Raw genomic sequence first — 26,848 nt, forward strand, 5'->3', positions numbered from 1 at the left:
CTCAGATACGTGGCTTCCTTTCCAGGTTTGACAATGTACTGCCTGCAAGCCTAGCTTTCGACAAGTGCACCGCCTGTTCACCCGTTGTAAGTAACGACACACAATTAATCCACCTGAAACTGAATATTGAGAAATATGTTAACAGGGGGGCTATGTTGTTTCTTATGATGTCATGTGACTCAATGGAGAAATGAGTCGGACTTTGGTTTGCGTTTTATGTGTATAGGGCAGGGGTCCCCAAACTTTTTCTTGTGAGGGCCACATAACTTTTCCCTTCTCTGATGGGGGGCCGGTGTCAGTTTGTAACAGAAAAAGTGTGACGATCGTAGGGGAGCTTAATTTTTTTTTATTGTTTTCCAGAAAGCCACACATAACCAAATAACCCTTTCCAGGTTCTTTACAGAAAAAAAGGCAGGAAACATATAATAACACTATTAATGAAATAAATAATAACTAAATAACCCTCTGAGTTCTTCACAGAAAAAACAGGAAATAAATAACACTATTTATGAAATAAATAATAACTAAATAACTCTCTCTGGGTTCTTCATAGAAAAAAAAAAGCCATGGAACATTAACTTTCTGTTGTGCCATGCACAATCTTCTCCCTTTGCTCTGAAGTTTATGCACGACACCACAACCGTCATTACAGAATCCCACGTCAACATTTTGCAGCACAGTGCTTGGTGGTGAATTTGGCAGTGGACTCGTAGCCGGGCGGTGAGACCCCTTTTTTCCAACTCCTGGTTCATGCGTCCCATTATTAGACCGCGAGTTTCGGCCACCATGCTAGGAGCCCCGTCAGTCGTGATGCTAGCTAGCTTTGACCAGTCCAGGTCCAACTTCTCCATGGTTTGGCACACTTTGTCAAAAATATCCTCTCCCGTTGTAGTCCCTTTGAGACTTTGGAGGGCTGCCAGATCCTCGCAAATCTCAAAGTTTGCGCTAACTCCACGAATAAAAATGAGCAGTTGCGCTGTGTCTTGCACGTCCGTGCTTTCATCCAGTGCTAATGAAAAAAAGTCAAATTATTTCGTCTTCTGCTGCAGCTGGGCATATACATTACTCCCGATTTCTTCAACGCGTCTGGTCATTGTACTCACCGACAGACTTACGGCATTAAATGCATCTTTCTTCTCGGGACACACCTCCTCCGCGACAGTATCCATACATTTCTTAACAAACTCTCCGTCAGTGAAAGGCTTACCGCTGCTTGCTATCAATTTAGCAACCCAAAAGCTGGCCCGAACGGATGCCTGGTTCTGCTGAGATAGTAGTCCACTTTTTCGCTTTGAGAGTTTGTCTGCTCGTATTTGGCCTTGCAATCTATCGTACTTGTCTTTGTGACGGGATTCATAGTGTCGGCAAAGATTGTATTCTTTGAATACCGCCACCGTCTCTTGACAAATGAGACAAACAGCCTTTTCTTTGCATTGAACAAAAAATAATCGTTTGTCCACTCCAGGTTAAATACCCTGCATTCTGAATCAATTTTTCTCTCACCTAACTTTTTCGCCATTATTCCGTTCTCAAACAGGTTGCAGTTTTAATATGCTTGAATAGTCCGCGATGGTCCCAGGGCTCCGCCCTCACCTGCGATCGTCCAGATGTCTCGGTAACACTGCTCGTGCATGCAACGGTGGACGTGCCCGCATGCATCAAAGGGAAACACTCTCCCCGCGCGTGTCACCAAAGAAGCAATGCGAAGCCCCGCTTCACTGGGATGATTTGTGGGCTCAGCAGGGGTGCAATGAACCAAACACAAGATTAAAACGTCCCAGTCTTCAAGGCCAAATAGGAAAAAAAATCCGATTGCGTCTCTGGTATTGTTCAGAGGGCCGGTCCAAATGTGCCGGCGGGCTGCATAAAAAAAAATAAATAAAAAAAAAATAAAATAAAAAAAATCCGATAGCGTCTCTGGTATTGTTCAGAGGGCCGGTCCAAATGTGCCGGCGGGCCGTATCCGGCCCGCGGGCCGTAGTTTGGTGACCCCTGCACTATAGGGTGTGAAAGGGGGTCCCCATAATTCCTTTCTCATTACAGTCAGAAGAGCGGGTGTTGAAATATCCCCCCTGCAGGAATATGGAATGCTAAGAAAAGCTGTAAAATCAATCAGGGAGCAGTTGCTTACTGATGTCCATCGCTGTTGTATGAGCTTGCGCATGTGTTGTGTCTTTGAGAGATGTTTGTCAGCCAGTTGGCCTCTGACAAAGAAGTATTGCGATGCACACACTGAAGAATACATGAATATGAAGGACCGTAGAAGTAGAGGATTGATTAGTAGTTGCTCTTTTTTGGACAAATGGAATTTAAAAAATTGCAGTAGTTCTTGGAGATACAAATGATCTGACTTAAGAGCTGTTCATGCTTTAAATTGATTGATTTATTTTCTTTGCTTTGACTTACAAGGTATACATTTACAATTTGGAGCACTATATTATAGGAGTAAATACTGCATAACTTAGCTGAAAAAATAACGTAATTGTTATAACCATGTAGCCCTTTAATTACCAGCCTCTTTTAGATCATCCAACCACATATTGATGTTCATTTTTGAACATTTTGAAAGATTTTCGAAAACCACTGAATATTTGGCTGCAATTGTACTGTATATAAAATGAATATTCCTAATGAAAAAATATCCTCCCGACTTTCATATTTATCATTATCCTCTATCTGTAATACTTTTATGCTCCTATTATGTTTGATCGGCTGACCGATTTAGGGTGTCCCCCGCCTGGTGCCCGTAGTTAGCTGGGATAGGCTCCTGCACCCCCCGTGACCCTTGTGAGAATAAGCGGTTCCGACAATGAGTGAATGATGTATTTGTACTACCGTATTTTCACGACTATAAGGCACACATAAAAGTCTTACATTTTCTCCAAAATAGACAGGGCGCCTTATAATCCAGTGCACTTTATATATGGACTAATAGTAAAATTGTTATCACGATAAAATAAAATAAATCAGTCGATAGGGTACACCATCCTCTATAGCTCTCACAACTACGGCAAGCAGCCCCCGACTATTTTCCCCGTAGAAAAAGTACTGCGCAGTGACTGCTGGGATATATAGTTCTTTAGTCAATACACCCAATGGATTGTGGCCTGGACATCGACATCAACATAGCTTTATGAAGCGTGGAAAGCAGCGCCGGAATAGTTACGCTAGCTACTAGCTAGCTACTATTTGCGAATGGATTGTGGCCTGGGCATCGAGATCAACAGCTTTACGAAGTGTGAAAAACAGCGCAGGAATAGTTACGCTAGCTACTAGCTAGCTACTATTTGCGAATGGATTGTGGCCTGGACATCGACATCAACACAGCTTTACGAAGCGTGGAAAACAGCGCAGGAATAGTTACGCTAGCTACTAGCTAGCTACTATGTGCGTATGGATTGTGGCCTGGACATCGACATCAACACAGCTTTACGAAGCGTGGAAAGCAGCGCCGGAATAGTTATGCTAGCTACTAGCTAGCTACTATTTACGAATGGATTGTGGCCACCTGGACGAATATATAAAACTCAGCGTTTTCGATGACTCATTTGGACAATTGTTCAATTTGGACACAGAAAATGAGGACTTTGATGGATTTGTGGGTGATGATGACATGAGTACATTGTAAAATGGCTAAATAAAGTACAACCGAACTCAGTTTTGCTTCCGTTGCCTTTTTAAAAACGTATTTTTAGCGTGTGTCCCTATGTTTAAGCTGGTGTATGTTTTGCCATGCCTGGCTGCGTCTATAAAAACGGTGCGTCCTTTGAGTGTGTAAAATACAGAAATAGCACTCGTTACTGACAGGTAATCAGCAGCTAAAGATGGCTAAATTCTATGAATTGTGGTGTTTTCTACCAAAATCTGGAGAGAATGAGCTTCTTCACAACTTAAAACAGCTTCAGGCGTATACTGTTCCAAACCGTAATGTGGCGCACTGAGCTGTACTGATTTGTGAAAATGTGGCTGTGGTGTTAAAAGAGACAGTAAGGGCAAGAAAAGGGCTCGCCAATGTCTCCCTTTAATGCCCTTCTCAATACAGCCTTTGTCTCTATAAAAAAAGTTATAAAGCCACATATCTATCAGTTTCATGTGAAGACGAACCTACAAGGAGGGTCTCCACCTTCATTGCTAATTGGGTTGTTTGTGTGGCTGCTGCGATTATTACCATACTAAGACAGCGAAGTAAAAAACAAAAAAAATGTTGAGACCATGACCGAAAACTAAGTGGTTTAATTTGATCTACTTTAATCCCATACACACATTTCCCCTTCCTTCTTTTCCTGTGAGGGCAAATTATGTCTTCTGTCTAGTCAATTTTACATCTCAATGTTTAGTTTTACATTTTTGACTCCTTTTCCACCCACCTCCTACTTCCCCCTTCCATTTGTATAACCCAATATGCCGGCCGTTCCTTTAGTGTGTGTGACTCTTTGTAGTCTGGGTGTGCTTGTCTGTGTGCGGCAGTCAGCTGTGTGCTGCTGGGTCACTATGGAAACAAAACAATTCAGCCCCTGTTTGGGCTGGAGCAGTTCCTGTAGAGTTGGGGCTTTTTCAGTTTGTGTGGGGGGCTGTGTTTGCCTGGGTACGTGTGCTCTTATACTTTTGTGTTTCTGTGTGTGCTTATGCTCTCTGGGACCGTGTGCCAATAAAACTAAAAGACGCAGCATAAAACACTTCTGATGTGGTTTCATCTATATTTGTGCCAAAACCTTCTAACTACAATATCATAACACCACTAAATGTGATAATTTTATTAATAGAAACTGTCTTGTTTTTCCATGGTTAAGTTTATTTTTCTCCCTTTTCTACAACACAACATGGCCTTACTCTACTCACATATGACTGCTCTGTCTGACCCATGATACTTTGGTAGCATCACCTAGTAAGATATTGTTATCAACTATCACTTTCATTTTTTCATTTTCTGAGCCGCTTTATCCTCATTAGGGTCAAGGGGGTGCTGGAGCATATCCCAGCTGACTTCGGGCCAGAGGCGGGGGACACCCTGTATCGGTGGCCAGCCGATCGCAGGGCACAAGCAGACGGACAACCATGCACACTGACACCCATACCTAGGGGCAATTTAGAGTGTCCAATCAGCCTACCATGCATGTTTTTGGATTGTGGGAGGAAACCGGAGTACCCGGAGGAAACCCACGCAGGCCCGAGGAGAGCTTTCGTTAACATAAAATGCTCATATTTTACTTTATTTACAAATGATGGCTTTGTATCAGATAAATCAACTACTGTTTCAAGTACTAATTCAAGCACAGAATCTGGGGTTGATTTCGTAAACATTTCTCAATTTGAATTTAACGTTTGTGGGCATAATGTATAAAGAATGGAAAACATACTGTGGTGGCTTGAGATGCAGGTCACCAGAGCTTTCAGAGCTAGAGAAGCCATCAAAAAGGAAAGATGGTTGTTGGGAATTTAAACATCAGTTAAAGCAACAGGTAGTAGAACAACACATGCAGACAGATAATATAACAAAGAATGACTAATAACACTTAAGCGCAGAGACCGGCTCCCTGTGCAGTACACCATTTCTCTGTATTACCGTATTTAAAATCCCACCTGAGAATAAATTGTACCAGCCAAAGAATACGAAATGAAGACGGGGACAAAAATAAATAAATGAGTCACACCAGAGTATACTGTGATCCTTCACCATTTCGTGTCTTTGGTATATCGGAGATTTAATTAATTATTGCAATTCCCCTTAGTAAGTGGTAATAAACCGTACAAATGCAATGTGGCACATATTTACTCACATGGGGTGCACTTAAATGTCTAAAAATGGATGTAGTGCCCAATCAGTCTGTGCGCCTTTTGTATGCACTAAATTCAAGATTTTGTAGATGGTGCTGTATGACGCTGACCGCTTGAATGTCTGGGTACATTGCTTGCTGACGCGCTATATTTACATAGTGAAAAGGTGGACGTGTGAACGGGGAATACAGGTGCGCATATCATGCTTTAACACATGACAATATTAGCAGTTAATTATGATATTTTCATCTGCTACAGTGACCGAGACGATCCGGATTAGAGCCGAAATCGGTAAAACGAGATCGGTTTTACAAAAAACTTTCTTTAAAAAAAATCCTGTACAAAAGTTGTTATACAGCATACACAATTTGAAATGATCAAAAACGTATAAAATACGGGAAAAACGTACAAGTTGACAGGTATGATATTACCGTATTTTCACGCCTATAGGGTGCACCTACTAAAAGGGCACTGTCTCATTGTGGGTCCAATTTCAGTTTTTTGCCCATAAAAAAGGCCCTTTGGCTTAAAGGCCACGCTGTAATGGTCATCAGCTGGGATAGGATCCAGGACTCCCTGTAACCCTTGTGAGGATAAGCTATTCAGAAAAGGAATGAATAAATTGACATTTAACAAATCAAAATGAAAAGTAAATCAGGTTCCATAGTTTGTCAAAGAATGAATAAATCTCCTTAATTGTGGTACTGCGGAATTTAAAAAAAGATATTTGTTTTTTTTCTAGGTCCTAGACCACTATGAGCGACAAGGCTTCAACTTCCTGTCCAAGGTGTTTAACTCGTCGCACTCTTTCCTAGAGGATCTTACCGGTTTGACATTGTTACACCAAGAGACCCAAGCAGCAGAGGTAAAACAGTCTCCTATCATAAATTACTTAAAGTTCTCCACATAATTATTAACAACAGTTTGCCATATGATTTAATGAAAAAAATAATTCAAGCTGTCAAAATACTACCTCCAGTTGAAGTGACATTTAACCTAAACGTGAAACAAATAATTAAACTTGGTACTGTATATTCAAAACAACAAAACATTATCCTATGAAGGGCCCTACTACCTTAATGCTAACATAAAATATCAAGATCTGTTGACATGCTAACTGTTATCATAAATAGTTTTAACTATTAATAAGATTAAAGCATTGGGTGTTTCTGCATGACTGTATTTTACAGTACAAGCATCAATTGGCCAAGATACCACCAGAGCATTTTTTTGATTTTTTTTTTGTCTTTGTTACATTAATTTATTAAGTACTTGTAGATTTTGGATTATTCAAATTTAGGTGTTTTTTTTAGTTATTGTAATAAAATAAACACATAACTACATTGATCATTTTTATTATAATTTAACTGTTATTTTTTTAAATAATTGGTTGCTTCACTGAATTATAAAATAAATTATTCAGAATTGTAGAATAATGAGTTAAATCCGTTATTATAAGAATAAATGAATTGGGGCCAATAGCCAGTGTTAAAAATTATTGCAAACTAACCTGCCAGCCCCACCCCTACTCATCCTCCTGGGACAATGTGCAATATACGTCCCTGTGTAGATATAGCTGTGCAGCGTCACCCTGTTCTCATTTAAACAACACATTATACGCGTACAAGACACCGGAAATGAGTGCTGTAAAGTTCCGAGAAACATCCCAGAATACTTGGTGGAATATGAGTGTTTCTCCTCAAGACTCACCCCTGACATGAGACTGAGGGAAAGACAGAAATAGGGGTGTTGGTATCAAGTCCTGCAAAGCGGTGGGAAATTCCCACGTATGTACTTCCTTGTCGACTCCTACTCATCAGACGGGGGCGGAAAACAAGGTTGAGGAAAGATAAGAGTGGAAGAGGGGAAAACGAGGTCTAAAAAACTTTAAATATGGCAGTCAGTTCAAGTAGATGTAGAACTCTTATTGTCTATGGAAATATACCATCTGCTACCTGGTGATCCGTTTACACACCCCAGAATGAGTCACAATGAATTAATCAAAATAAATCTAACGCTTGGTGTTAGAATACAAATTAGAAAAATATAGTTCTGTGACAAGCATTTCCTGATGAAATCACCCTAAAAATGTGTTAACCTAAATTTGAAAGTTTTTCATATTGTGATACAATGTTTCAGTATCTAAATCCGTGGTGCTTAACCTTGTTTGACCTACCCAACCTCACCAGTTTAATATGCGCATTCACCAAACCCTACCTGATTTTTTTTTTTCAAATTCAAGCTATATAAATTCCTTGCAGCACTGATTGGCCAGGCAATGTCACATCTGCAGCCTGTGATGGCCAAGCGGGGCATGTTATAGTGTATAGATGTTATCAGTCGATGTGTCTTGACCTCCGCGGCAGAGGCTTCACTGAACCTCCAGGCTTCGATCAAACCCAGGTTAAGAACTGGTTACTGATCTAAATGTATTTAGTAGAGTCCCATGTAGGCATCAGTTGTACATATTGTAAAACAATTATTAATATGTGCTACTATGGTCTATGAAGGAGTGTATGTACTTTTTTAAACTGGATTGCACGTCACCAGAGGCTGTGGTATGCATTTAAGGCCTATTTTGGGTGAATCATAACCTAAGAAGTACTTTTCATGTGGTTGCTGGTTTTGGAGAAGTTTATGTTTAGTTAAAATTGACTCAGAGTGCTTGGGTGTGTGGGCATGAATTGTTTGAATAGCTTCTTTATGAAAATGGTCCTGTTAAGATAAATTTAGGAAGGAACTCTCACTTGGATAGAAATGGCTTTATATCTATGTTTGTGTCTGTGTGTATAAACAGTGGTACCTCTACTCACCAAATTAATTTCTTCAAGAAGATGACAATTCGTAACTTTGACTTTTGTAAGTAGAGACCTATTTTCATATTAAATTAACATAATTCGTGCCATGATTTTTATCATGATCCCTAAACTCTTGATAAATTATAAACGTATACTAGCTTTGTATGAAACACATGCATATGTAAGTATGCAATAACAAGAGAAAGAAAATTATTTATTAACCCATTAAAAGGAATACAAAATGTTTAGACATTTTCCAATGGGGTGATATTGCGAGTGGCAGATCAGTAAAAATACATGCGCGCATGTAAACACACAACTGGACATCTTCAAATTATGCTACCGCACTCTGAAAAATTCAAGTAACAATAGGTTAGCTGTCTGAGGAACAAGGGTCGAAGGCACAGGAATCAGGAACCGGACAGAGTTGCTCAGCCATGGTCCAGGAAAAATTGCCTGGAAAAGGCCTTTTGTTCGAGCGGTTGTGCTCAAACTCTGCCAGTGGGCGCTACGCCATTTTGGGCCGCCTCTGGCGTCCACCTGGAGCCCGCCTTTTTCGGATCGGACTAGCACTGCTCCCCCCATCGGACCCAGTGGCCCATTCACGGGCTTGCTTTTGTGTTCGCCTACAGCGCACTAATCTTGGTTCCAGCATCATGAGGCCAGTGTGAGGTCACTGAGGTGTTGGGAAAGCTAGTTTACCACAACAATTGCAAAGAAAAAGAAAGTGTATTTACGTTTTGGGGGTGTTTTCGTTGTGTATCTTGTATTTTTTTCGTATCATGGGACAAATTGGTTTCCATTGAGGCTTTTCGTAACATGAATATTTCATAAGTATATGTACCACACTGTATATAAAATGCCATCTGGTCAGTGAAGTGTGCATATTTTCAAAACCTATTTTGTTTAATTGGTGTTGTGCAAATTAATTTTCGCCTTTCAGTTCATAGATTGTTATCGTCATAACAATTCTATAAATGGGCAGCAGTGTTTAACACTTAAAACTTGTCCGCTAACTTTTATATCTTGTGTTTTTGCCCTTTTTGCCTTTAAAACTGCCATGCTCCTCAAGCTTATGTGGCTTTAAATCGATTGTAAATTACATATGGCCAAAATAATTTTCTTTTAATGTCACCTTATAGGCACATTGCGCCCTGCAACATTAGCTTGACTGTGGGATGTATATTTGTTAAAAACTGGCCAAAACGGATAAATCACAGTTCATTGGAGGAATTGATATCCCTAAGTTAAAAATAACAATAAATGAAGACAAATTCCATGATCTATGTATATTTGTTCTTACTTCTGTCTCGTTTTGTGTGTGCATGTGTGTGCGTGTGGGTGTTTCATTGAGGCATATGTGTGTGTGTGTGTTTGTGTGTATTTTTTCCATCAATTTTAGTGGCTAAAATTATTGAAAGTCCCCTTATGTTAACCGTACTGAATTCGATAGATTGGATTTGGCTGAGCCAGAACCCATACTCCTTTTCTTTGTAAAATACAAATAAAAAGCACACTTAACAGCTTTAATCCCATTTCACTGTTTGCGAAAATACTATAGTGTTACCACTGAGTGACATAACAAACTAACGTACTCCGCTTAAAATACTGTGGTGTCCAGTGTTTTTTCCCCCCAGAAATGTAATTGTTCATTCATTCATTTTCTGAACCGCTTACCCTCACAAGGGTCGCAGTGGGTGCAGCTAACTACAAGCAGCAGGCAGGGGATACCCTGAACTGATGGCCAGCAAATCACAGAGCACATAGAGACGGACTAACATTCACCCTAACATTCATACCTAGGGGCAATTTAGAGTGTTCAATTAGCCTACCCTGCATGTTTTTGCAATGTGGGAAGAAACTGCAGTACCCGGAGAAAACCCACACAAGCCCGGGAAGAACAATTAAAGCTGACCTGGGATAAAACCCATGACCCCAGAACTGTGAGGCCGACGCGCAAACCGCTTTTAACTTGTACAGTAAAAGCCAATGTTCTTTGGGACTTCCTATTTTCAATTTTGTGTTTCATTAAAAAAATAGAAAAAAAATACTAAATAGTCTGTGAGCCAGCCGCCTCATGGAGTAGAGGTTCACTCGTCTGACTTTGGTGTGGGCAGGCACTGGCTCGAGTCCCGCTGGTGGCTGTATGATTGGGTGTGCGGATGGTCACTTGTCTCTCTGTGTGCTCTACGGCTGAGTGGCGACCAGTCTAGGGTGTTGTCTGCCCGAAGACAGCTGGGTTAGGCTCCAGTAACCCTTTTGAGGATGGGCGGTATGGAAGACGGATGAATGAATGGATAAATACTCTGTTTCAATTGAGGCATAGGCCTTCTGCTGGTTTCCTTACGCTTGCGAGGTCATATTTTTTTAAGACACCTTATGGCAACGTTAAATAAATGATTTTTTGGGGTCCAAATTCAGTATTTATATATCTGTCAGTTTTGATAGTTTGTTTTGTAATTGTTTTTGACAAGATTCTATCATATAATTGGTGTGTAAAAATCTGTGATAGTGCAACTAAATCCATATACAGTGGTACCTCGAGATACGAGCTTAATCCGTTCCGGACTGAGCTCGTATGACAGTAACTCGAGCGGAAGTTTCCCATTGAAATGAATGGGAAACAAATTAATTCGTTCCAACTCTCTGGAAAAAAACACCAAAAACAGGATATTGGATTGAAAAAAATGTTTTATGTCTTATAATTCGCCATATATTGACAAAGTAATAAATAACGAGTGGTTTGATAGTAATAATGTGTTTAATAGGAGTAAAATTAGACACATTTCGCGGAGGGTACGCGGGGGGGGGGGGGGGGGGGGCTGTTCGGGGGGCTTTATCCATGGCAACAATCACTCGTAAACGAACAAACAAATTTAAATTAACTTGGATAACTATATACAGACACTCAACGTTTAATGTAACTTCAAACAAAACTAAATTCTAAATTTGTTTAATCTTTTTTACCTTGCGTAGTTCTACCGGTTGACACCACCTGGCCGCTGCGAACGCATCAAGAGTTGTTTGTTTTTGTCTACCCTTCAAAATATATTTCGATAATGTCGCATACAAATGTCATCACAATAGGATAACTCACGACCACTTGCCAACGAGAAATAGTCTTTAAAGAACGATCGCGGGAGATTCTTTCCTTAGAAAGAATAACAGGAAAAACAATAGTTGACCTTACCCACCTATTGATTGTGGGTAATGAAGTTTTATTCTGAGAAAGGTTGCCATTGCCTATGGGTGTTGTGTGCACAAGTATACTTCATTACCCAGAAAGCCCTCTTTTTGCCCGCGCGTTGTGCGTTTCCTGGTCCTATGAGAAACTCGTCTGAATTAATCGTTCCGTGCTCGTAGATATTGTTATACACGAAAGATATGCAATAAAAAATGCCATGGCCACCCGGCTTGGTCGCATCACGAAATTTTGACCGCATCACGGGCGAATTATTCGATCAAAATTTCCCCCGTAAGACGAGCATTTTGTATGACGAGCGGTCGTATGACGAGGTACCACTGTATACATGGAAATAGAAATGCTATGGGCCTCTCCAGACATTGCTACCATTTGCATATGCCATCTTAGTGTATCTGGATAAAGTTAGCTTTTGTGTTAAAAGTGCACATGTAAGATTTGTCAAAATACAGTGGTACCTCGTCATACGACCGCTCGTCATACAATATTCTCGTCTTACGACGGAAATTTCGGTCGAATAATTCACCCGTGATGCGGTCAAAATTTCGTGATGCGACCAAGCCAGGTGGCCATGGCACTGTCTTTTTTGCATCTCTTTCATGTATAAAATATATCTACGAGCACTGGGCGGACTTTGCATTTCCACACCCGTTTTTCCCCCCCACTTTGGTCTACATTTACATACCAGGTAAACAACAATGGATCGGCAGAGTTTTTCAAAGAAAAGATCTGGAATATACACTCGGTAATCAGATACGGGGAAGCGGCAAGTTCCAAACAACTCTTGATGCGTTCGTTTCGAAGTATACTCCGGTGTGACTCATCCAAGTTAATTTTAATTTGTTTGTTTGTTTACGAGTGCCGTGGATAAAGTCCCCCCCAACACCTCCCCCCGCCTCCGTGTGTGTCGTTGCCTTCCCCTCCGTGAAATGCGTCTAATTTTACTTCTATTAAACACATTTTATTACTATTAAACCACTCGTTCTTTATTACTTTGTCAATACATGGCGAATTAGAAGAAATAAAAAGTTTTACACGAGTGCGTCGTTGCCGTGGATAAAGTCCCCCCCCCAACACCTCCCCCCGCCTCCGTGTGTGTCTTTGCCTTCCCCTCCGCGAAATGCGTCTAATTTTACTTCTGTTAAACACATTTTATTACTATTAAACCACTCGTTATTTATTACTTTGTCAATATATGGCGAATTAGAAGAAATAAAACATTTTTTCCAATCCAATATCCTGTTTTTGGTGTTTTTTCAGAGGGTTGGAATGAATTAATTTGTTTTCCATTCATTTCAATGGGAAACGTCCGCTCGAGTTACGAGAATCGGTCATACGATGTCAGTCTCGGAACGGATTACGATCGTATGTCGAGGTACCACTGTAGTAGAAATATATGATCAAAATGTTGACGCGTGCATCGTCCCCTTTGGGCTGCTAGATACGTGCTTAACAATGGACATTCAAGCTGCGTTATATCAATTTTGTATTTCAATCTGAAAATAGAAAATGAAATTTCTGGAGAAATTGAATTGGCATTTTTACGATGCTAGTGTGCAAACCCACACATACATATACTTATAGTGACAATACACACACTTGTTACCCGTAGTACAACGTAGACAAATAACTTGTCTCTTCATTTGCTGTTTGGTGGAGGGCAGGACATCCGTTGTAATCACCAAAATAAAACAATAACTTAACGGGCTCCTAAACAATTTTTAAAATGTATTTAAAAATAAAAAATATATATTTAAAAGTCTGTTTAACAATTGAGAAGGATGTTAAGTACATAAAAACAAAAACACGTAACACACATTTACGATCATATAAAAATAAATGGACACAAAACTATGTATGAATGTACTAAACGGTAATTTATAGGAAGAACAACCCACACTAGCCAGAGTGGAACACCTGGCGAGCCGGTACTGACCCACAGACTGTAAAATTGACACCCTTGTCTTTAAGGTTTAATGCTGTCTAAAGGCTCAAGTTGTCTTAATGTATTGATCAAATGACACTTCATTTATTCATTTGTCTGTAAAATATGGATCCGGTGCTATGAGTCACTTTGCCCTTAATCGGGAAGATATGTCCATAACTTGCAACCTCGGCCAATTGCTTCCATTATTAATGATTGCCATTCCCCTTATTAAGTAATAATAAACTGTACAAACGCAACACGGCACATATTTACCCACATAGGGTGCACTTAAAAGTCTAAAATTTTCCCCAAAGTGGATGGGGTGCCTAATCAGTCGGTGCGCCTTTTGTATGCACTAAATTCAAGATTCTGTATATGTTACTGTATGTCGCTGACAGTGAAAAGACAGAAGTGACTGATGTTCAAAGCATGACAACATTAGCAATTTGACGATGGCGTTTTCGTCTGCTACCAATGACCAAGATGATCCGGATTAGAGCCGAAATGAGGAATACGAGATCGGTTTAACAAAATCAATGTACTTTTTTTTAAAAACATTTTTCTCGTACAATAGTTGTTATACGGCATACACAATTTGAAATGATCAAAAAACGTATAAAATACAGGAAAAACGTACGAGTATGTCCCTCTTAATGCTCTGTAATATTCCTTTGGCCATTTCCAGTAAACTACTGATTTTCTTGTCATAAATCTTTTTCTGTGTAATGGTATGACTATCCCACACAAGAGAATGTGTGACTGCCACACACAAAGACCCTTTTTGTGCACCCACCTTCCGCAAGTGGGCCTGCTTGAATGTAACAAGGGTGGCCACATTGACCTACAAGAAGGCTGTCTTATTTGTCACTCTAGTTTGTCTGCTGACATGATCCAATGTTTGCTCATTTGAATAGAGTGATCATTTCTGCTTTGCAATCAGTCAGTTGCAATGCTCGCATGATAAATGAACAGCAATTTGGCCTGACCTCCGCCATTTTTCATCTCCTGTCCTCCCCTTGCGAGTTTCAGCGTGAACTTTTTTTAATACTTAATATAAAAAAGGTGGTGTATATATATATATATATATATATATATAAATATATATATATATATATATATATATATATATATATATATATATATCACTCACTAATGTTGTGTCATTATGTCTGAAAGCAGGTAAAGAAATATTCAAGAGGTAGACGGGGAGGGAAAAAAATATTTTCTAACTAATGTATTACTTAGAGTCAAAGTTCCCAAGTACAATTGTATGACAAGACATTTTGATTCTCATTTAAATTCATTTCAATAAAAGTTGAATCACCTCTGTAACAGTTTCTCATAAGATATCAAAGTTCATCTTTGGTTGTGTGTTAATGTGTGGTTGTTGGATAATTGTGTGCAAATGCTAGTTCTGAGGCTTTCAAACGCACCCACAGAGGACATGGAGCAACAGGACACCCCAACCACCTACACTAATTCCAGTTGTGGCTCCCCGACGTAAAATCTTGAACGCTAATGATAAAGTTGTTTTAGTTTTGTGGGCCCTAGCTGCTCTCACGCTCTTTTCTTCCTGTCTCTCTCGCAACCCTCCCACTTGACCACATAAACACATTGATGCAAACACACTCTGAGACACACACACAGTGGCGTCAGAGGGCCCCATGTATGTCAGAGCTTTATCCAAACAGGGCTATGGTTGCTACATGCAGCAATTATTACCAGATGGACTCAGAGAAAACACATTAGCAGTGCCTTTTCATTAGCGTCCTACACACACACACACACACACACACACACGCACACACACGCACGCACACGCACACACACAAACACACACTTGCACACCTATTAGTTTTGGATTTTAAATTTTGCCCTTGGATGGTCCTGATTACATGGCAACCCCAATATTTGAAATAGCTCTCAGCATGATACATTACGCTTTTGTTGCTATTGCAAACAAGCCATATGACTGTGTCAATCAAAACTGAACATTGACATAATCCCCAGCCACTGAGTCTGTGAGTATTTGGCAGAAAATATCTATATAAATTTGGGTACTGTATTTTCCGGAATATAGGTCGCTTTAGAGCAGGGGTCACCAAACTACGGCCCGTCAGCACATTTGGCCCGGCCCTCTGAACAATACCAGAGATGCTGTCGATGCTGTCGGATTTATTTCCTATTTTGAAAAAAATAATTTTCCAGAATTTTTTTTTCCCCAAAAAAATTCCTAGACCCCGCCCTGTCAAAGAGAGAACGGAATAATGTCGAAAAAGTTAGGTAAGAGAAAAAATGATTCAGAATGCAGGGTATTTAACCTGGAGTGGACAAACGATTATTTTTTTGTTCAATGCAAAGAAAAGGCTGTTTGTCTCATCTGTCAAGAGACGGTGGCGGTATTCAAAGAATACAATCTTCGCCAACACTATGAATCCCGTCACAAAGACAAGTACAATAGCTTGCAAGGCCAAATACGAGCAGACAAACTCAAAGCGAAAAAGTGAACTACTATCTCAGCAGAATACATTTGTACGCCAAGAGCTCAGCTGAACCAGGCATCCGTTCGGGCCAGCTTTCGAGTTGCTAAACTGATAGCAAGCAGCGGTAAGCCTTTCACTGACGGAGAGTTTGTTAAGAAATGTATGGATGCTGTCGCGGAGGAGGTGTGTCCCAAGAAAAAAGATGCATTTAATGCCGTAAGTCTGTCGGCGAGTACAATCACCAGACGTGTTGAAGAAATCGGGAGTAATGTATATGCCCAGCTGCAGCAGAAGACGAAAGAATTTGACTTTTTTCATTAGCACTTGATGAAAGCACGGACTTGCAAGACACAGCGCAACTGCTCATTTTTATTTGTGGAGTTAGCGCAAACTTTAAGATATGCGAGGATCTGGCAGCCCTCCAAAGTCTCAAATGGACTACAATGGGAGAGGATATTTTTGACAAAGTGTGCCAAACCATGGAGAAGTTGGACCTGGACTGGTCAAAGCTAGCTAGCATCACGACTGACGGGGCTCCTAGCATGGTGGGCGAAACTCGCGGTCTAATGGGACTCATGAACCGGGAGTTGGAAAAAAGGGGTCTAACCGCCCCGCTACGAGTCCACTGCCTAATTCACTAGCAAGCACTGTGCTGCAAAGTGTTGACGTGAGAGAGATTCTGCTCTGACAACTGAGCTTTTTTTTCTATGAAGAACCCAGAGAGAGTTATTTAGTTATTATTTATTTCATAAATAGTGTTATTTATTTCCTGTTTTTTCCGTGAAGAACTCAGAGAGGGTTATTTAGTTATTATTTATTTCATTAATAGTGTTATTATTTGTTTCCTGACTTTTTTTCTGTAAAGAACCTGGAAAGGGTTATTTCGTTATGTGTGGCTTTCTGGAAAACAATAAAAAATGTAAGCTCCCCTACGATCGTCACACTTTTTCTGTTACAAACTGACACCGGCCCCCCATCAGAGAAGGGAAAGGTTATGTGGCCCTCACAGGAAAAAGTTTGGGGACCCCTGCTTTAGGGTTACAAGATTAACCCTAAGTAGATGGTGGTATGGTATTGTCGATGAAGAAGAACCCTTTGTTAGTAAAAACTTTCGCACTAACCCTCCACTCCTGCAAAGACATGAACTTTGGCCACAGCCGCTTTCTTATATGTATTATATTTACCCTTAATAGTATATGACATTTTTGATGAAGGGAAAGCCTATAGTGTTTTTCTGCATTGTCTCTGTGTTAACTTTCTTTGTTAAAAATATCGTTTTAGTGGGTGAAACATTGCTATGGCAATGCCATGTGTTCACATGATTGGTTAAACTGGCATCGCAATCTTTTGCCTTGGAAATTGAGCCACCCGTATTTCAATCATTCTCCTAGGAAGTAGCTTCAGAAAAAAGATTTGTTTTAGAAAAAGCACTTTCTACAAAGCATGGAAAGTGCATTTATTTTTAATACTTGAGGTTCTGGGAATTCAATTGCCGATGACGACCTTACTAAATTAAACAATTTTAACTTGTAAGACCAAGTAAGACCAATTACTCATATTACTTCAGCAAATGACCAGTTCAACAGAATAGAATAGTTGCAAAACGTGGCGTTGAAACCACTTTCACAGCCTATTACCATCGCAACATTGTTTCAGCCGTGTTACTTTGGTAAACGATGTCTTAGACAAAAGACATTTTCAGTTCTGGTTTTAAAAAAAAGACATTTTCGTGCTTTCACAGGGGGCGGTTTAATTACGGGAAATTACCTCTGTGTATAAAGTAGGCAAAGCTGCGAGAGCTTAAATATTTGTAGCCCTTTTATATATAGGACTCTAACAACGCCTCCACAAAAAGGGCAACCAAAACTTTCTTGGTAGCTCTGATTTTGATAACCTATTAAAACCAATAAATAATTTGTGAATTCATTCATTTACCTGATCTGAATCTGAATGTGCTCTTCTCTTTTTGTGACCTCCTTTCGATTTGCTGTATGTACGTCATCCTTATGGTATCACTGCACTAAGCATCCGTGTATTTTGGTGTCATGAAAGTATGCAAACAATGCTATGCCAGCCATGTTAATAATAAATACTCACAGGGAATGCATGTCTGTTATGTACCCACATATTTCACCTCTCATCCTTCCTTTCTTTACATAGATTCTGCATTCAGTACTATATATAGTTGGTCTTCATTCCCTCCGTCATGCAGACACTAAATTCAACAGCATTATGTCAGTGGTTGACTTATAACCTCCTTCACTAACCTTTTCCAATTTTGACCTGCTTAAAGGTTACTGTCCTTGCGACATTGTATTTTTATCTACAGCTAGATTTTCCACACATTCTCCGTCTGTCGACTGCTGGGCATTACAATGTCTGCCATGGTCAAGAGTTCAATAATTTTCTTTGCCTTCCTAGGTGAGTGTACTGAAGTGGTGCAAGTTTCCCAGAAATTACACCCACTTTCACACACAACCCTTTGAAGATTGATTCACTTTAATGTATGTTACAATTTTGTCATCTTTACAGCAACATGATAGATAATCAAATCAAAATCAAACGCCTTTATTGTCATCATACACAGCTGCGTATAACGAAATTGGTGGTGCTATTCCACAAAGTGCATTTTCCCAGTAAAAAAAAAAAAAAAAGTAATATAAAAAGTCACATCCTAAGCTGCAAGTATCACCATTATGGCACGCTGGGTTTGTATATTTTAGAGTAATTGGATAACTGGATTCCCTACTTTATCAATTCATTCCCTGACAATCCAAATGTATACTCGTCAATTATTTTTTTAAACATTGAATGGTTCACTGTGAATTTCAACGTTAAAGCAATTTACGTGCCACACATCCGCTACTTGGTGTCATCCTTTTACTGAGCTGAGCCGAGTTTGTGCAAGGAGTCTTTGAGAGGACAGCAATTTATTATAGATAACCCAAGTTTTACTTTTGATTATTCAAAATTGGAAAGTTGTCTAGTGTGTGTCATTGTTTATCTTGTACCTACACAAGGTACAAAAGATGGAAATTAGCCCACGGCTACAATCTTACATATTTACATATATATGTTCATTAATATGTGCTGTTCTTTATCAAATAAATCAAACTAAAAAAGGTAGCACAATCCTGGCACAGACTGCACGATTTCACTCCGTCAAACACGTCATGAAGAATCGTTAAGTCGTGGCTGGCATTTTGAAGGGATGGGGGAGGTCACAATGACTTTTATAGTATGACATTTCCACGGACTGCTGAACTGGCGCTGGAAGCCTGGCATGTCACGGTTCCATGTGTTCCTTGTTATTTTGAATGACTATTAACGAATAGTGTAATTCCATAAGCATCCTGTGCTTTTTCTTGTGTGCGGGCTCTTGCTCTAGTTTTTCACTGGCAGCGTATGACACGACACATTCCCTGTGGACGACCCACCGCACACAAAATAAACATTGAATCCCAATTTACCTTCTTTATAGTGAAGGTCTTGATTCAAGCAAAGCAGACATCCTTCAGCAGTGATGTGCTAGCTAGCTTTTGGAGGCACTTACCTCTTTGGTCAAATTTATAAGCATATGAGGCCTCCAGAGCAGCGTGTTCAAGCTTTTATGGCAGCAGTTAACGGTTCTCATCTCAAGTTCTGAACTTCTTTATCCTCGTTAGGGTCACGGGGGGTGCTGGAGCCTATCCCTGCTGACTCTGGGGCAGCGGCAGGGGACACCATGAATCGGTGGCCAGCCGATCGCAGGGCACAAGGAGACGGACAACCATGCGCACTCACAGCTATACCTATGGGCAAATTTAGTGTCCAATCAGCCTACCTTGCATGTTTTTGGAATGTGGGAGGAAACCGGAGTACCCGGAGGAAACCCACCCAGACGCGGGGAGAACATGCAAACGCCACAAAGGTGGACCAACCTGGAGTTGAACCGAGGACCCCAGAGCTGTGAGGCCGACGCGCTAACCATTCGCGCCACCAGGCCTGCAGTTAACAGTTTGTTTAAAATCACATATCTACATTCTTTATGCATCCAAAATGTGGCACCTAGCACATTGAAGCAACCCTGCTACTCTTTTTTAACAAAGAATCTTTGAAACAGTTTTTTAACAGCAGTTTATTTTGGAGGTAGATGTAACTTTCATTTAGCCAAGTCACGTGAAAAGAATTTTAAGCTCCTGCAAATATTCTCATTTGAGTGAATTAATTCTTGGGGCATTGCCCTGATTTTTCTGTTAGGCTTAGAAGACTATTTCATCTCTCATCTCTAAAGGTTTCCTCAGTAAAAACAAGAACTAGTTGTGTCCAAATCTTACTGTGTATTAAGTTCTTTCCGAGAAGGTGCCCTAAATGTATATTTACTTCGTCTTCTTTGAGCAGGAATAGTGTAACCACCAGGCAATACGACAAACACAATTTTAGCGAAATTGCTCTTGTGTATATTATTATACCCGCTCATGGTGTTGATGTCATGCAGAGGTGTGGTTGAAAGCCAGAGAGGAAGCATTGGCACCCACACCAGCTGTCCATCGCCCAAATGGGCTCATACAGAATTACTGATCATCAATCATAGGGGAGTTATTTTCATAAATAGGACCCCTAAAGCCATCTTTTCCCCGCACCACGCAAGGAAAGTATGCATTCTATACATGGCTCCTGCTTACTGACGCCAGTTGCTCAGTGGCTTGTCTTCTGGACTGGAAGCTGGCGGAAGTTATGGGTAGACCCAATAATGCACGATGGACCACTAAGCTCAATTTGCATCCCTGGTAGGACCAACTAGCCGGAGTAAATTCATTAGGCTTTATTTGTTTGAAACTAAGAAAGTTTCCCGATGTTCTTTCCTGGGCCGCACATAAAAACTTATGAACATCCTAGTGCTCAAAAAAGGTCTAAAGCCTTGCCTGATATGAAGGTTAGTATTTGGGAAGAAGGTACTTGTAAATGGTATCTAAGCAATATTTTAATGTCAAGAGGAGCCAAGTGAAGTTGTTTTAGGACCGGGGTGGTGAACAAGTTAGACACAAAGAGCAAAAAAATTTAAACGGTGAGTCACCTTACATCCTTTATGTCAGTAGCAGCATAAAAAATCCAATACTTGCGAGCCATAGGCTCCGGACCCCTGAAATAGCTCTGAGATGATACACCGTGTAAAACTATATTATACAGTACAGTATTCACAACATGGATCAGCATAAAACCAGATTAGCACAAGGCTGGTCTGTCGGAACCATATGAGGTCATAGGTCGACCACTACCTGTAGTTCTCATCACCATATGTCAGAAACAGGTTTAGACACGATTTGTTACATTTTTTTAAAACAATCCCAAATAATATTTGGTCTTAAAATATGGTACAAAGGGCTTTTGACGTGGCTCACTAATTGTTTGGTTATCATCATATGTGGTTTATACGGAACTTTGCAAGTCTGTGGATGTGTGTGTGTGTGTTTGTTTGCATGTGTATAAGTCAACACTTTCAAAGTTCATTAAAGCTATGAATCACTGGAAGGCCTAATGTCTTTTAGAACAACACGCTAATGGGAAAGCTATCAGATGTCATCATTTGGGGTTTTGTCATTTGTGTGTGTGCGTGTGTGTATGTCTTTTTGTGGGGGGTGCACTTCCAGCCATTGCTCATCTTACCACACATAATTTGGCTTTGAATCATGTCTCTAATTACACATAAGGCAGGTCTCAACTGGCAACACTTGCAAACACGCCATCTCTGAAGTTATTTTTGCCATGTGGTTTGCTGCATATATACAAATATTGCCCAGCCAGAGCAGAGCCCTCACGCTCTTCTTAACCTAGCTATTGATAATGGCCCCTTCATATACCGTATTTGTAACTACCTCCTTTGCATTAGGCTCAAAATTTTGATGGCGCCAAAACAATTCGTATTTTCAAACATTATTCCTTATGAGCCATACTCAGAATTTAAAAGTAAAAATACATGAAAATGTGTGCATTTATTAATCATTTCACCACTTTGAAAGTTAAAAATGTATCTGAATTATTTTAAGACCATTTTTTCACTGTTGCTAATCAATGAGTTTCAATGTGAGTATGCATGCAGAAAAGTATAATGAAGAAAAATTATGATTAAAAAGGCGCTAGAGATAGTGTCGGCACCACAGTGTGATGCTCCCATTGGTTCGTTCGGGACTTAGGTCTCTCACCAGCGGTTCCCATATTTTACCACACAGGTTAGCGGAGAGCCATATACACCCATCAAAAGAGCCACATATGTTCCCTAAACACTACCGTCTGCTTATAGGGTAATAGTGGTAAAAAAAAAAAAAAGTTGCTCTAGGGAAACAAGTCTGCCCAGGGAGCGCTACCCTTGCTCAAGAAGAAAGGAATAAATTGTTTGGTGAATCTGATGATGAATCAGACTTTGAAATTTTTTAAATATTATGATGATGAATTAGACTTTAAGGATTTGAAATTGTAAATTCCGTTTGAGAATTGTGTTCATATTGGTAGTTTAGTTTGTTTTACCAGGTTTCCGTTCCATATGTTGCGAGTAAATATTTTGTCATGGCAACATGTGTTCAGCATTTGCCAGTTACCAGTACCGGTGTGAGCTGAGGAAAAACTGAAGAAAAAAATTATACCAATTTTTAGTCACTAATTATGGGTGCGCGTCATACAAGGGTGTGCGTTATAGTCGAATAAATACGGTATTTGTTTTGGCTGCTCTTTTTCAAACTTTCCTCCATAGTGACATTCAATTTGAGGTGCTGTTCAATTAGAGGGTGCCGTTCTATTTTTCAATTCTCATACCTGCCAACCTCTGCCGATAACTGCCCTTATAAATGATTATGATTCCCCTTACAACCCCCCCAAAAACCTTACAAACACCGGTGTTTGTAAGTTTTTTGGGGGGTTTGTAAGGGGAATCATAATCATTTATAAGGGCAGTTATCGGCAGAGGTTGACAGGTATGAATTCTTCCACCAAGGTGCCGTTTTATTAGAAGTGCCGCTCTAATAGAGGTTTTACGGTATATAGAATGGCGAGATGGGGTGAATGTTGCATATTACACACCATTGTACTTTGATTAATGGGATTATTGTAATTTTCAGTCAATAAACTGCTACCTTCCCCCTACTTTGTTTATAGCCCAGTGCAATTTAAATATGGATTTTTTACAGGCTAATGAGCTTTGTCTTTTGCTGGGAATATTCCTGCACTTTATAGTCCAGTGCGGTTGTTAAGAGTAAATAACTTTTCTTAAAAATTTGGAGGATGGTTTATTGTCCAAAGATTACAATAATTTGTTTTCAGACATATAATAATAAAAAATAAGTCATTAAAAACCTATTTGGAGGTAAATATTTAGTTTGCAACTAGGCTGTGAAAATTGTGATGTTGCAATTGTGGCTCAGACAATTTGATGAATTGTGCAGGAAGTGTGTCAGAGGAGTTCCCGAAAGAGTGGTGGTGGTGGTGGTGGGTGGGGGTTGCTTGATAGAGGGACAGGAAGAAAGCCATGGGAACTGACAGATTACGAGGCGTGGCATTGGACAAAAAAGAAACAAGCTGCTAGCCATACTTGGGAGACAATTCCAATAGCTAATGTCAGTGGTAGTTAAAATCTCTCCAGTCTTCTGCTATATTTGTTTACTTTTCCTCTGTATGCTTCTTCTTTGGGCTTTTATGTAATACAGAACTGTGATGCAGCATTGACTATTAAGGCTTTTTTGCTGCCACTGTCTCCTTTTCGTAACGTATTACTTCGATTTCATTGCATTGTTCTGAACAAAGTCCTGAAAATGAAGATTTGTGGACTTTAAAGCCAGCCTGTCAAAGAACCACGTAGTAGGCATATAGCATGACAAAAAAGTGTATATACCAAATTATGATGTGTGAGGCCATAATGTGCCCCTTGAAGAGAACAAAAGGAAAGTGTCAAGTTTTTAAAAAAAAAGAAAAAGAAAAAAAATACAGGGCTGGTTTGGGGGGAGGAGTCGTACTATTTTGTCGGAGTCCCAGGAGAAACAACAGGACTCAGCTGTTACTCCACAGGCTACCACACCCGACCGAGAGCCACTAACTTTGTTGTTGTAGCTGGCTTTTATAACTTTTGAGAGCTTAGCCAAGTTGGGGAGTGGGGTAGGTCTCATGGTAGAAAATAGACAAGAATAGTTCATGTGCGGAAATTAAACAAATCATTTTTATCTTTACGTTGTCATGATAAGGTTCAACTACATGCTTTGCACTGTGAGTGCAGGTGCTTTTGTGGATAAACCCAAGTTTATGAAAACATGGGTATGGGAGAGGAAGGGTGATGGGGCTGTGTGACTTTCTTGGGACTGCCATATGAGCTGTGTTCCCAGCAAAATGTCCTCTAAAGCACTTACCCTTTGGCATCATGATGTACTAAGGTGTTATGAAAAAGTTTGGGCACCCCCTGATAACTTTCAAGCATTTCCTTTATAAATCATTAGTTGCTTCTTGATTGCAGTTCAATATATAATTAAGCAGACAGTAGACCTGGGGGCTAAAACGATAATGATAATTATCGTATTTTAAAAAAAAAAAATATTACGAAAAACTTTTGCTGAAAGTCGATAAATATTAACTGCAATAACACCACCTGAACACCATAGCTGATACAATGTGAACGGTAGTTCCAGACCAACGTTTAGTCGACGAAGAAGATGGTAAGAACAGCTAATTATCTAGCATGGTTAGCAATAGAGCAGCGAAAACAGGTATTATGAAATGCAGGACAACAACAAGCCTACCGACTAAAAGGTCCAAGTGAAGTCTCCTGTTGCGTACGTATGTACGCACGTGTGCCACAGTGGGATATAACACAACCTCGGCAGCACTCCACATCATATCCTCTTGTAAACAAAGACGTGGAAGGGATTTCTTTCCTTTTTTATATGCCTCTTAAATACCTGTGCACAAACAGCAGCCTCATTGAAAAATTCCTTAACCCATTTTAACCCACTCTCCTCATTTGAGGACAGCCTGTAATTCTTTTCCTAGTTGATATCAAGGAGTTTCCCTGTTTTATGCAAATCTTGTGAAAATGTTGCAAAGATTTAAAACTTGTTTACTTGGGTTAAGATGGGTTAAGTTCATCCAACCTTTTATTTTTTAAATGGACACGTGAGGTAACTACATTGTTTCTTTTCGTGAGGCTGAAAATAGTTTGATTGCCAATGGTGATATCTTCAGTTGATTATTTTATTTATTTCATAATGGAAAGCAACTTTTGGTTTGAAGGCAAATTTATAAAAATAATGATGCCTGTCAAAAGTTCAGCAGGTTTTATTATTCATTACTTTTCATAGTGTGAGGGAGTTCTTATTTGCATTGCAGAACAGAGCCACGAAAACCTTTTTAAAATCATCATATTTTATATTTCCTTTTTTAAGTAAGGTGACATAGTTATGTTCATAATTGAATGAGTAAAGTAATTTATTTACTTATTGAAATCAAATTTGAAAGACAAAAGATGTAATAGTTATTGTGATAATTTTCAATATGTATTGGTTTTTTTGGGGCAGTGGCTCTTTAGCCGATAATCGGTCAAATAGTCCCAGGGGCTATTTAGACGGTAACCTATTATTTAACATTGAGTGAATAGGGGATTTTCTAAACCATTCAACCAATCTTATTGAAATTTGATGTGTAATTGCCAATTGATAGATTTTAACATTAGGTGAATAGGGATTTAATGACTATTATTTAGGCAGTGGCTCGGTAGCCATAGTTTCTTACTATTTACCCCACACAGAATTCTTACCGGCTAAATAGCCATATGGGGCCATATAGGCTATTTGACCGGTTACCGGCTAAATAACCCCTGGGAGTATTTGATCGGTTACCGGCTAAGGAGCCACTGCCCTTTTTTTAATAATGATAACATTTTTATCATATCGCCCAGGACTAGCAGACAGTAATTGTTGTAATTGTTTAGTAAAGTTTTAATAACTAATTAAACAAAATAAGTGAGGATCATACATTTGGGCAAATTTATTAGAGCCTCCTTTTGCAAAATAACAGCCTTTCAAACTCCCTGTACAGCTTTGAATGAGTGGCTAGATTCTGGTTGTAGGCATTTTGGAAGCTTGGCAAAAGATATGCTGTTCACTCAGGTTTGATGCTTTTCGAGTGTGGACAACCCATCTTCAATCACACCACAGGTTTTTCATAATAATCAGGTCTGTGTACGGAGATGGCGGTTTCAGAATGCTGTACTACTTTTTCTTCTGCATGAATGCCTTGCCTTTGACCAGTGGCTATGGTCATTCTTTGGTGAAGCCATGGCTTCAACTTCAACTTTGTCACTGATTCTTGTACATCAGGGGTGCCCAACTCCGGTCCTCGCGTCCCCCAATCCAGTGTGTTTTCCATATCTCCCTCCTCTACCACACCTAAATCAAACGATCAACTCATAAGCAAGCTACCCAGAAGCTTCATGTGTGTTGGTTGAGGGAGACATGGAAAACAGACTTGATAGGGGCCCTCGAGGACCAGAGTTTGGCACCCCTGTTGTACATTGTTCTCAAGAATTTCTTAATACTAACTGAAATCCATGCGATCTACACTTTGAACTACCACCAAATTTTATTGTGCGTAGCAATTGTTCTTCTTGTAATTGTGTTCCTCATCTCGCATCGGGACTGCCCAGATAACT

The 26,848-nt window shown here is 39.8% G+C and overlaps 1 protein-coding gene across 2 annotated transcripts in view; it reads left to right on the plus strand.

Moving 5' to 3' along the window:
- atg7 (ATG7 autophagy related 7 homolog (S. cerevisiae)) overlaps positions 1-26,848 on the plus strand; it is a 92,662-nt gene that overhangs the window by 50,530 nt on the left and 15,284 nt on the right. For both annotated transcript variants that reach the window (XM_077601947.1, XM_077601948.1), the window contains 2 exons: positions 6-86; positions 6,518-6,640. In XM_077601947.1, coding sequence (XP_077458073.1) covers positions 6-86; positions 6,518-6,640 — 204 coding nt within the window. The remainder of the gene's footprint in view (positions 1-5; positions 87-6,517; positions 6,641-26,848) is intronic.

The sequence above is a fragment of the Stigmatopora argus genome, chromosome 6 (assembly GCF_051989625.1).
Source record: "Stigmatopora argus isolate UIUO_Sarg chromosome 6, RoL_Sarg_1.0, whole genome shotgun sequence".
NCBI classification, from domain to species: domain Eukaryota; kingdom Metazoa; phylum Chordata; class Actinopteri; order Syngnathiformes; family Syngnathidae; genus Stigmatopora; species Stigmatopora argus.